The sequence below is a fragment of the Salmo salar genome, chromosome 25, assembly GCF_965601325.2.
Source record: "Salmo salar chromosome 25, fSalSal1, whole genome shotgun sequence".
NCBI classification, from domain to species: Eukaryota; Metazoa; Chordata; class Actinopteri; order Salmoniformes; family Salmonidae; genus Salmo; species Salmo salar.
Genome location: NC_138315.1, coordinates 28,605,902 through 28,619,035, shown reverse-complemented (window position 1 = coordinate 28,619,035; position 13,134 = coordinate 28,605,902). Strand labels below are relative to the sequence as shown.

The 13,134-nt window shown below is 41.9% G+C and overlaps 1 protein-coding gene across 2 annotated transcripts; it reads right to left on the bottom strand.

The window, feature by feature from the left end:
* Positions 1-4,712: 4,712 nt before the first annotated feature.
* LOC106586471 (secreted frizzled-related protein 3) lies at positions 4,713-11,931 on the bottom strand. 2 transcript variants are annotated; one of them, XM_014173822.3, is made up of 6 exons: positions 11,001-11,924; positions 10,766-10,804; positions 10,534-10,593; positions 10,179-10,244; positions 9,632-9,836; positions 4,713-7,502 (listed from the first exon to the last, which is right to left on the bottom strand). In XM_014173822.3, the coding sequence occupies exons 1-6, from the start codon at positions 11,458-11,460 to the stop codon at positions 7,364-7,366; spliced, it is 969 nt and encodes a 322-aa protein (XP_014029297.1). In that variant the 5' UTR covers positions 11,461-11,924; the 3' UTR covers positions 4,713-7,363. The 2 variants fall into 2 exon arrangements, with proteins under 2 accessions (XP_014029297.1, XP_014029298.1); XM_014173823.3 differs by lacking the exon at positions 10,766-10,804 and having other exon boundaries at positions 11,001-11,931.
* Between the last annotated feature and the right edge of the window lie 1,203 nt (positions 11,932-13,134).

Sequence of the window (13,134 nt, the reverse complement as noted above, 5' to 3'; positions counted from 1 at the left end):
GGAAAATTATGTGGATATATTGAAGTAACATCTCAAGACATCAGTCAAGAAGTTAAAGCATAGTCAAATGGGTCTTCCAAATGGACAATGACCCCAAGCACATTTCCATTTGTGGTCAGAACTGAAAAAGTGTGTGCAAGCAAGGAGGCCTACAAACCCAACTCAGTTGCACCAGCTCTGTCAGGAGGAATGGGCCAAAATTCACCCAACTTATTGTGGGAAGCTTGTGGAAGGCTACCCAAAAAGTTTAACCCAAGTTAAACAAAATGCAATGCTACCAAATACTAATTGATTGTATGTAAACGTCTGACCAACTGGGAATGTGATGAAGGAAATAAAAGCTGAAATAAATCATTCTCTCTACTATAATTCTGACATTTCACATTCTTAAAATAAAGTGGTTATACTAACTGACCTAAAACAGGGACTTTTTACTAGGATTAAATGTCAGAAATTGTGAAACTGAGTTTTTTGTATTTGGCTAAGGTGTATGTAAACTTCCGACTTCAACTGTATATATATATCTCTCTCTTTTTATTCTCCTTAATTTTGTAAGAAATGAATATGTTCAAAACTGTTTAACTATTGTCTTTGTCTCTCTTTGAGTTAACTACCAACCACATGTTATGCACTGCAGTGCTAGCTAGATGTATCTTATGCTTTCGGTACTATATGCATTTTCTAATCCTTTGATTGGGTGGACAACATGTCAGTTCACGCTGCAAGAGATATGTTAGTTGGTTGTTGATCATTGCTAGAGAGCCATTTTCAAGTCTGGCCATAGATTTTCAAGACGATTTACGTCCAAACTGTTACTAGACCACTCATGGACATTCAATGTCATTTTTGTAAGCAACTCCAGTGTATTTGGCCTTGTGTTTTAGGTTATTGTCCTGCTGAAAGGTGAATTTGTCTCCCAGTGTCTGTTGGAAAGAAGACTGAACCAGGTTTTCCTCTAGGATTTAGCCTGTGCTTAGCTGTATTCTGTTTCTTTTTGTCCCCCCAAAAAACTCCCTGGTCCTTGGCGATGACAAGCATACCCATAACAAACATACCGATAACATGATGCAACCACAGCTTAGGAATATGAAGTGGTGTGATGTGTTGTGTTGGGTTAGCCCCAAACATAATGCTTTCTTTTTCAGGACATAAAGTACATTTCTTTACCCCTTTTTTTGCAGTTTTACTTTAGTGCCTTATTGCAAACAGGATGCTTGTCTTGGAATATTTTTATTTTGTACAGGCTTCCTTTTTTTTCACTCTGTCATTTAGGTTAGTATTGTGGAGTAACTATGTTGTTGATCCATTCTCAGTTTTCTCCTATCACAGCCATTAAACTAACTGTTGTAAAGTCACCATTGGCCTCTCTTCTCCGGCAACTGAGTTAGGAAGGACGCCTGTATCTTTGTAGTGACTGGGTGTATTGATACACCATCCAAAGTGTAATTAATAACTTCACCATGCTCAAAGGGATATTCAATGTCTGTTAATTCTTTATATTTATACCCATTTACCAATAGGTGCCGCTCTTTGCGAGGCATTGTAAAACCTCTTTGGTCTTTGTGGTTGAATCTGTTTGAAATGTACTACTTGACTGAGTGACCTTACAGATCATTGTATGTGTGGGGTACAGAGATGAGGTAGTCATTCAAAAAGCATCATAAAGGCTATTATTGCACAGTGTCCATGCAACTCATATGACTTGTTAAGCAAGTTTTTACTCCTAAACTTATTTAGGCTTGCCATAAGCGTTTGAATACTTATTGACTCAAGACATTTCAAATTTCATTTTTAATGAATTTGACATTATGCGGTATTGTGTGTAGGTCTGTGACTCAACATCTACATTTAATCAATTTTAAATTCTGGCTGTAACTCAACAAAATGTGGAAAAAGTCAAGGGGTTTGAATACTTTCTGTGTCACGATCACTGTCCTCGAACTCCCTGTCATAAATAAGCCAAGGCGCAGTGTGTAATTCCACATCCTTTATTTAGAAGTGAAAACTGAATAAAACAATAAACAGGATAAACAGAAAGCAACGTGACGTTCTGGGGCTGCTCATAGGCAGCTGCACAAAAACAAGATCCCACAACTCAAGGAGGGAAAAAGGTCTGCCTAAGTATGGTTCCCAATCAGAGACAACGATTGACAGCTGCCTCTGATTGGAAACCATACCTGGCCAAAACATAGAAATAAAATACATAGAATGCCCACCCTATATCACACCCTGACCTAACTAAACAGACAAAAACGGCTCTCTCAGGTCAGGGTGTGACAGTACCCCCACCCAAAGGTGCGGACTCCTGGCCGCAAACCTGAACCTATAGGGGAGGGTCCGGGTGGGCATCTATACTTGGCGGCGGCTCTGGTTCGGGGCGTAGCCTCCACACCGCCCGCTGATCCCCCCGCTTCTGTGTCGCCGGAGGAACCAGACCGTGGATCATCGTCGGAGGCTCTGAACTGCCAACCGCCACTGAAGACTCCGGGCTGCGGGCCGCCGCTGAAGACTCGGGGCTGCGGACCCTTGCTGGAGGCTCCGGGCTGGAGAGCGTCGCTGGAGGCTCCGGACTGGGGAGCGTCGCTGGAGGCTCCGGACTGGGGAGCGTCGCTGGAGGCTCCGGACTGGGGAGCGTCGCTGGAGGCTCTGGACTGGAGGGCGTCGCTGTAGGTTCCGGACTGGAGGGCGTCACTGTAGGTTCCGGACAGGGGACCGTCGCTGCAGGTTCCGTGCCATGGATCATCGCTACAGGTTCCGCGCCATGGATCATCACTGGAGGCTTTGTGCCATGGATCATCACTGGAGGCTCCGGGCCATGGATCATCACTGGAGGCTTCGTGCCATGGATCATCCCTACAGGCTTCTTGCCATGGATTATCCCTACAGGCTCCGGGCCATGGATTATCACTGGAGGCTTCGGGCCATGGAACATCCCTACAGGCTCCGGGCCATGGATCATCACTGGAGGCTTCGTGCCATGGATCATCACTGGACGCTTCAGACCATAGATCATCACTGGAGGCTTCCTACGTGGAGCTGGAACCGGTCTCACCGGACTGGGGAGACGCACAGGAGACTGGGTGCGCGGAGCAGGCACAGGGTATACTGGGCTGTGTAGGCGCACTGGAGGTCTGGAGCTTAGGGCTGGCACAACCCGTCTTTGCTGGATGCTCAACCCAGCTCGACAACTGCAGGGCGCGGGCACAGATCGCACCGGCCTGTGAGTGCGCACTGGCGACACAGTGCGCATCACCGCATAACACGGTGCTTGCCCCGTCACTTGCTCCCCACGGTAAGCACGGGGAGTTGGCTCAGGTCTCCACCCTGACTCTGCCAAACTCCCCGTGTGCCCCCCCCCCCCCCCAATTTTTGGGGCGGGGATGTCTCTCGTGCTTCCCTTGATGTTGGTTCTCCCCGGTCCAGCTCGTCTTCCCAGCAAGCGCACGCTGCTTGGCTTTCTTGTGGTGGGATCTTCTGTCACGATCACTGTCCTCAAACTCCCTGTCATAAATAAGCCAAGGCGCAGCGTGCCGGTAATTCCACATCCTTTATTTAGAAGTGAAAACCGAACAAAACAATAAACAGGATAAACAGAAAGCAACGTGACGTTCTGGGGCTGCTCAAAGGCAGCTAAACTAAAACAAGATCCCACAACTCAAGGAGGGAAAAAGGGCTGCCTAAGTATGGTTCCCAATCAGAGACAATGATAGACAGCTGCCTCTGATTGGAAACCATACCTGGCCAAAACATAGAAATAAAATACATAGAATGCCCACCCCCTATCACACCCTGACCTAACAAAACAGAGAAAAACGGCTCTCTCAGGTCAGGGCGTGACATTCTGATGGCATTGTATCATGGTCCAAACACACCAACACAGTCGTGAAGAGGGCACGACAACGCCTCTTCCCCCTCAGGAGGCTGAAAATATTTGGCATGTGCCTTCAGATCCTCATAAAGTTCTATAGCACCATTGAGAGCATCTTGCTTGGCTATATCATTGCTTGGTATAGCAACTTCTTGGCATTCGGCCACAACGCGCTAGGGCAGCCCAACACATCACTGGGGCCGAGCTCCCTGCCATCCAGGACCTCTATACGAGGCGGTGTCAGAGAAGGGTCCTAAAAATTGTCAAAGACTCCAGCCACCCAAGTCGTTGATTGTTCTGTCTGCTACCGCACGGCAAGCGGTACCAATGCACCAACTCTTGAACCAACAAGACCTTGAACGGCTTCTAACCCCAAGCCATAACTCTGCTAAATAATTAGTCCGGATAGCTGTTTGGTTAACTATTTAACTATCAGTCCAGATTCTCTGACCCCTTAGTTTCCTAAACATGGTAGCCACTTGATTCTTCATTCCTCTTTTTTACTTCTGTCAATTTAGAGTCTAGACCCCTCACCCAGCTTCTCTCAATATGTGGAGGTGTGTAGGCTAGCAGAGTAAAGGCTACCCATGTTACAGTTTACTCCTGTCAATTTACAGTTTCAATTGTGGACAGGTTGAGTTCTTCAAGTAGGCTCGGCTATACAGGGCAGGGTAATACTGTACACTAGGTGTTTGCTGAGGACAATATAGTTTTTTTTATACAAATTATTTTCTGATCACATTATGTGCAAGTGTAGCATATAATGCTGATTTCATGATCTCTTCTTGAACCACAGACAGACATGGAGTATGTGTTGGTCATGACACCAGCCAGACAATGTAAATCTGGTTTCAGTGTTTTATTAAACAATCACAATTGAAAGGTCGTTAGCATTTCATAGATTGATATATGTTTGTATGTTGTGTATGACGTCAAACCATAGTGATGTATAGATCAACAGTTCAGTTTAGAAAAACCCAAAGCACCAAAAACGTCTATAAGAATGACGCTTTGCAAATCATCTTGCTACATCTGAGCTACAAAGCATGCGAAACATAAGCAAGCAATTCAAACTTTTTGTGAGAGAGATTACATGTAATCCAATCATTATTTCAATATCTCAATGTTGTCATCAATTACATGATATACTCTCTGTCCTCTAGGATTATTCTGCCGTTTCTTTGCTCCAATAATATACCCTCTCTCCCACTCTCCTGTCTCGTTCATTTTGTAGGTGAACATTCATTGCAGCTGTAGCCAGATTACAACTCGTTTGTGTTTCCTTTGAAAGAAATAAAGCTTAACAGAGCACCCCATCATATTAATGCACTTTGGTATCTTAAAGACAGACATCCACTTCATCCAATGTGCAGTCTAGCTGCTAGATAAATATAGATATTTTGACTTTAGAGTGCTTCTGACATTATTGTGCGTCCCAAATTGCAACCTATTCCCCGGGCTCTGGTCAAAAGTAGTGCACTATATACAGTACCAGTCAAAAGTTTGGACACCCCTACTCATTCAAGAGTTTTTCTTTGTTTTTACTATTTTCTACATTGTGAAGACATCAAAACTATGAAATAACACATATGGAATCATGTAGTAACCAAAAAAGTGTTAAACAAATCAAAATACATTTTCAATTCTTCAAAGTAGCCACCCTTTGCCTTGATGATCGTTTTGCACACTCTTGGCATTCTCTCAACCAGCTTCATGAGGTAGTCACCTGGAATGCATTTCAATTAACAGGTGTGCCTTCTTAAAATTTAATTGGAGGAATTTCTGTCCTTCTTAATGCATTTGAGCCAATCAGTTGTGTTGTGACAAGGTAGGGGTGGTATACAGAAGATAGCCCTATTTGGTAAAAGACCCAGTCCATATTACGGCAAGAACAACTCAAATAAGCAAAGAGAAACAACAGTCCAGTGTTACTTTAAGACACGAAGGTCAGTCAATACGGAAAATTTTAATAACTTTGAAAGTTTCTACAAGTGCAGTCTGAAAAACCATTAATCGCGATGAGGAAACTGGCTCTCATGAGGACCGCCAAAGGAAAGGAAGACCCAGAGTTACCTCTGCTGCAGAGGATAAGTTCATTAGAATTACCAGCCTCAGATTGCCACCCAAATAAATGCTTCACAGAGTTCAAGTAACTGCGTAAATCAGGCCTTCATGGTCGGATTACTGCAAAGAAACCACAACTAAAGGACACCAATAATAAGGAGAGACTTGCTTGGGCCAAGAAACACGAGCAATGGACATTAGACCAGTGGAAATCTGTCCTTTGGTTTAATGAGTCCAAATTTGAGAGTTTTGGTTCCACCCGTCATGTCTTTGTGAGACGCAGAGTAGGTAAACGGATGATCTCCGCATGCATGCGTGGTTCCTGGTGACACTGTCAATGATTTATTTAGAATTAAAGGCACACTTAACCAGCATGGCTACCACGGCATTCTGCAGCGATACACCATCCCTTCTGGTTTGCGCTTAGTGGGACTATCATTTGTTTTTCAACAGGACAATGACCCAAAACACACCTCCAGGCTGTGTAAGGGCTATTTGACCAAAGAGAGTGATGGAGTGCTGCATCAGATGACCTGGCCTCCACAATCACCCGACCTCAACCCAATTGAGATGGTTTGGGAAGAGTTGGACCGCAGAGTGAAGGAAAAGTAGCCAACAAGTGCTCAGCATATGTGGGAATTCCTTCAAGACTGTTGGACAAGCATTTTAGGTGAAGCTGGTTGAGAGAATGCCAAGAGTGTGCAAAGCTGTCAAAGGCAAAGGATGGCTACTTTGAAGAAACTCAAATATATTTATTTGTTTAACACTTTTTGGGTTACTACATGATTCCATATGTTATTTCATAGTTTTGATGTCTTCACTATTATTCTACAATGTAGAAAATAGTAAAAATAAAGAAACCCTTGAATGATTAGGTGTGTCCCAACTTTTGATTGGTACTGTAGGTTATAGGGTGCCATTTGGGATGCAGCCATTGTCACTCTTCCAGCAAAGTCCCACGCAAGGCTCCCAATCATTCTCCAACTGTATACCCACACATTTAGCACGGTTAAATGAAAATTTCATTTGTGCAAAAAAAAAGATTATGAAAACAACAAAGAATTAAACAAAAACAATACAAAACAGAGCAACAACTAAAAAAAGGATCTACATTCAGCTATGACTTATCTAAATTGTGACAATGGTTCAAAAATAAACGTGCAATAGTGCAATTTCTCAGTTTGTCTGCAAACACTTTTCTTTCTATCTTTGTCTCCATATGTTGTCCCATATGTCATCACTTGCAGCTGCAAAATTTCGGCAACTTTCCCCAAATTCCCAGGTTTTCCATAAATCCTGGTTTAACGACTGCAGATTTCCTGCTTATTCCTCATGATTCCCAAAATCTTCAAATCAAGATTTCTGGAAAACCTGGGAAGTTAGAGGAATTTTGCAACCCTATCATCACTGCACAGGGACTTGATTGATTGATCAGTGGCGGCTCCTCTGCATATTGCTTCTGCCGGAGTTCCCCCGGCTCTGGTCCCTCAGTACCTGGTCCCAACGCCTCACCTTCCTCCCCATACGGTCCTTCCACTTCTGTGCAATGGAGCCTTCGATGAGCAGAAGCCTACATGTATGACAGACAGATGCAGTGCCTTCAGAAAGTATACACACCCCTTGACTTTTTCCACATTTTGTTGTGTTACAGACGGAATTTAAAATGTATTAAATTGAGATGTATCAATGATCAATACCCCATAATGTCAGTGGAATTTTGTTTTTAGAAATGTTTACAAATTAATTAGAAATGAAAAGCTTGATTCAATAGTGTTCAACCCTTTTGTTATGGCAAGCCTAAATACATTCAGAAGTAGAAATGAGCTTAACAAGTCACATAATAAGTTGCATGGACACTGTGTGCAATAATAATGTTTAACATGATTTTAAAATTACTACCCCATCAGCTGTACCCCACACATACAATTATCTGTAAGATCCCTGAGTTGAGCAGTGAATTAAGCACAGATTCAACCACAAAGACCAGGGAGTTTTTTTTCCTTCATATTTTCCAGAAGGGTGGTGGCTGCATCATGTTATGGGTATGCTTGTCATTGGCAAGGACTAGGGAGTTGTTTTTGTTGATAAAAAGAAACAGAATGGAGCTTAACACAGGCAAAAGCCTATAGGAAAACCTGGTTCAGTCTGCTTTCCAACAGACACTGGGAGACTAATTCAACTTTCAGCAGGACAATAACCTAAAAGAACAAGACCAAATATACACTGTGGGTACAAAACATTAGGAACACAGTCCTAATATTGAGTTGCACCACCTTTTGCCCTCAGAACAGCCTCAATTAATTGGGGCTGTGTTGTCGTAATGTGTCAAGCATTCCACAGGGATGCTGGCCCATGTTTACTCCAATGCTTCCCACAGTTGTGTCATTCCTTTTCCTCATTTAACTGTAAGATGTAAATACTGTGTTTTTTAATTGTTCCTTGAGGCGGTTGCCATAGTGATAACCAAAATATACCTGTGATGTCCTTTGGGTGGTGGACCATTCTTGATACACACGGGAAACTGTTGAGTGTGAACAATCCATCAGCGTTGCAGTTCTTGACACACTCAAATCAGCGTGCCTGGCAACTTCTACCTCCCTAAACCCGTCAATGGTTCATTCTGAAATCTATCTTTATAAACACAAGACACTGCAATAACCTTCCCCCTCCACACTGCCGCACCTCACATAGTCAATTCTCTATCAGATACAAAGGTACCATACTCTGGAATTCTTATCTTCGCATTGCCAAAACCTCAATAACTTCAAGTGAAGATTGGGGGTCAGCGTGATGAACCAAACTACTCAGTAATCTCCTCCATATAGCCCAACTCTCACATCCACACATACATTTAAACAAAACATATATATTTTTTATTTTTTTGTGATTGTTGATCGGTTCATTTGTGATTAGCGGGTTTTGTTATCTTTTTTAACAAGCCTTTTTTATTTTTGTACTTATGAATTGTATACATTTTTGTGTTATATAAGCCCTTGTCCTTTCAACCATACCTGTGTAACAGTATAGCTTCCGTCCCTCTCCTCGCCCCAACCTGGGCTTGAACCAGGGACCCTCTGCACACATCAACAACTGACACCATGAAGCATCGTTACCCATCGCGCCACAAAAGCCACGCCCTTGCAGAGCAAGGGGAACAACTACTTCAGGTCTCAGAGCGAGTGATATCACCCGATTGAAACGCTATTAGCGCGCACCACCGCTAACTAACTAGCCATTTCACATCGGTTACACTTGCACACCATTTTTTATTTTGTTTTCATCTGTATTGTTGTTTATCACTTTTCTTTAGTGCAAATAAATGAAACCTAAATTAAATCAATTTTAATCCTACTTTGTAACACAACAAAATTTGACAAAAGCCAAGGGGTGTAAATACTTTCTGAAGGCACTATAGGTGGCATGAGTTACAATGTGGTATGAACTACAATAAAGCTACAGTAGGTCCTACTGCCTTCCTTAATTAAATGAAGAACAGGGTTGGAGTCGTTTCCATTTCAATTCCGTCAATTCAGAAAGTACGCTGTAAATTCCATTCCAATTCCCATTCAGCTCCATTGCTTTTCAATTATGACATTTAGAATTGGAATTGACCGCTATCCTGATGTAGACAATACTCAACTATCCCATGAATGATTGTTGCTATTAGAGATCCAGTAATATGACTGGCTCAAGACATACCTGGACCTCTCCTCATTCTCATAACCCATGATGATGTACTCGTCGTTGGCAGTGAGAGGAGGACAGGGACAGCCAGAGTTGTAGTGCAGTGTGACCGTATCACGAGGGATGTTTACAAAGGAAGACTTCAGGATTTCTTTGACCTCCACGATTGCACTCAAGTCATGATTCCTGCTTTTAATCTCCTTCACCCTTGCACGAATCACTGGGAAGAAAAGATTAAACATGATTTTAGTTTGTTTGATTATTTTAAAGGATACTTTACATTTGAAGACTACTTGTTTGACTGGAAACTAACTAAGCCTAGTCCAAGACTACTTTTGGAGGAGATTCCATTGAGAATGCTTTTTAGTCCAGGACTATAAATGTAATCTGTTTCTGGAAAACTGTCCTTCAGAGTTTTAGGACAATGATAAAATCATGCATTGTAATAATCAGCTAAGTAACTACATCACTCTCATTCTATAATATTTTCCCACTCTTATGAACTGCAAAAAGAATTGCCTATGAAAACCATTCAGAAAATTGGAAATATGTAATAACTCACCATAGTTGTAATTATTCTTTAGGTAGGTCTTGAGACCCAGTTTAACTGACTTGCACTTGCAACGATCTGAAACAATAAAGGAATAATGTGATAAATTGTAGAACATCTGGGATTGAAATAGCCCTATAAATCTACAAGATTTTGAACTGCAAAATTACATTCTTGAAATTCATGTAATGAAAAACATGGTGACAATCTATACCATATCTAATATAATACTGTTCAGATTATTTTGCACTAAATTCAATAGCCAAACATAATTTTAAAGCTACATTTGCATTATGTACTAACAACAGCTCCATGTAAAAGTATCCAAATGTTTGATGAAGCAAAGAAAATGTGATTATTATTTTACCATTGTTGGCTCCTTTACAGTTGACATTGTGAGAATCACTTGGAAAGTCAGGAGTTGATTCTGAATAAAACCAACTATGATGAGAACATTTTCACTCAATAACAGTATTAACTTCAAAGTAGTCTCTAATGTCATAGGCCACTGTAGTAAAATTCTTTGTCATTTTATAGTGGTAACATAATAAATGGTCATGTTGCATTCACATCACATTCAAGGGCCACATGCATCTTACCAGGTGAGCATTTTGAGGGGTCCTGATAGTAAGGGTTGTCTAAGTAACAGACAGGAATAAAGTTTACTTATAAGCGGCTGCTGTAGAGAATTTTATAGACTACAGATATTCTCATCATCATACTTTTTTCATTTTATCTTTGTCTTTATTATGTGAGATAGCCTGCATTTATTCACAATACCTATTTCAGAACTACACTATGGAATCTTCATCATCATAATCACCCATATCCTACCTGGTCCTTCTGCTTTTACAATGGCCTCAGGTGAGATACAGACTCCCCGGTCGTAGACTGGCAGATCCTCGCAGGCCAAGCTCTCTGGCCAGGTGTGATTATACCGCTTCATCACCGGTTCACAGCCGCACTTCGCACGCTCACACACCGACTTGCAGGGCTTGATAGGGTCGTGTTGAAAGTCAATAGTGCATATTGGGGCATACATGGCGCACAGAAAGAACAGTAAATCTGTACTACACTGGGTGCCAAGAAGCCCTTCAAACTGCTCAATGGCCAGGACTGCGTTCGCCTGGGTGCTGTGGTGGAGGTGGTTGGGCATTTTCGTCATGTTCCAGGGCATGGACTTGCACAGAGGGATCCGAACGGGCTCACATGCCGCCGAAGACGCTCTGGGTACCCTAAACAGACAGGTAACCGCGAGGAAGGAGACGAATAACTCGTGGGAAAACATGATCATCCTCAGTTATACGCAGACAGTTGGTTTAGGATAATCAATACATCTAAATGCAATGTCTGGTTATGAAGTCGGAATGGATAAACTTAAACGCGTAATGAAATCCTAAAATATATAGCTAGCCTAAAGTTGTCTGTCTATCGAGACGTGTCTAAAGTTTGCGTCACGTAAAAGGAAAGACATTCAAACGTCATCTTTCGTGCGTATAACCAAAAGAACAAAGTAGCCTATTTGATATCGAATTCCTCGTGGACGGTGAAGATTGATTTCGATTTCCAACTGTGTTGTTGCTTATTCCATTGGCGCGTGTGTGATCATATTGCGGGTGGGCTTGCGGCTCCGCTCTCTATCTCCTCCTTCCCAGACCAGTTAGCACTGCAGTGATTGCTCGCTGGAATCGGACTGACCTCAGTCTGTGGGACCAGCTTTTTTACCCTCTACACATTTCCTCTATCATGATCATGCCTGTCTGACCCTCCTCCTACTCCTGCTTCAAGCCAACACCAAGCAGGGCTGGAGAACTTGCCCCATAGCATTCTTTGAAAAACATGGACATTAGACTAGTTCTGGGATGGGCAACTGGCGGATCAATTTCCAAACACACACAAAAAAATATATATACAGTACCAGTCAAAAGTTTGGACACCTACTCATCCAAGGGGTTTTCTTTATTTTTGGACACACCTACTCATTCAAGGGTTTTTCTTTATTTGTACTATTTTCTACATTATAGAATAACAGTGAAGACATCAAAACTATGAAATTACACATATGGAATCATGTATTAACCAAAAAAGTGTTAAACAAATCAAAATATATTTTATATTTGAGATTCTTCAAATAGCCACCCTTTGCCTTGATGACAGCTTTGCACACTCTTGGCATTCTCTCAACCAGCTTCACCTAAAATGATTTTCCAACAGTTGAAGGAGTTCCCCACATATGCAGAGCACTTGTTGGATGCTTTTCCTTCATTCTGCAGTCCAACTCATCCCAAACCATCTCAATTGGGTTGAGGTCGGGTGATTGTGGAGGCCAGGTCATCTGATGCAGCACCATCACTCTCCTTCTTGGTCAAATAGCCCTTACACAGCCTGGAGACTGTTGGAAATTCATTGCAGGTGAAGCTGGTTGAGAGAATGCCAAGAGTGTGTAAAGCTGTCATCAAGGCAAAGGGGGGCTATTTGAAGAATCTCAAAAATAAAATATATTTTGATTTGTTTAACACTTCTTTGGTTACTACATGATTCCATATGTGCTATTTCATAGTTTTGATGTCTTCACTATTATTCTACAATGTAGAAAATAGTACAAATAAAGAAAAACCCTTGAATGAGTAGGTGTTCAAACAGTTTTGACCGGTAGTATGTATATATACAGTGCATTCAGAAAGTATTCAGACCCCTTGACTTTTTCCACATTTTGTTACATTACAGCCTTGTTCTACCATTTATTAAATACATTTTTTTCCACATCAATCTACACACAATACCCCATAATGACAAAGCATGAACAGGTTTTTAAAAATAAAAAACAGAAATACCTTATTTACATAAGTATTTAGACCCTTTGCTATGAGACTCGAAATTGAGCTCAGGTGCATCCTGTTTTCATTGATCATCCTTGAGATGTTTCTACAACGATTGGAGTCCACCTGTGGTAAATTCAATTGATGGA

Excerpts from the sequence above, each read along its gene's own strand:
- LOC106586471 (XM_014173822.3), bottom strand. The coding sequence starts at position 11,460 with ATGATCATGTTTTCCCACGAGTTATTCGTCTCCTTCCTCGCGGTTACC. Across the intron at positions 10,805-11,000 it reads TGTAAAAGCAGAAGGACCAG|ACAACCCTTACTATCAGGAC; the intron begins GTAGGATATGGG and ends TCTGTTACTTAG. Across the intron at positions 7,503-9,631 it reads GAGAATGAGGAGAGGTCCAG|GCTTCTGCTCATCGAAGGCT; the intron begins GTATGTCTTGAG and ends TCATACATGTAG.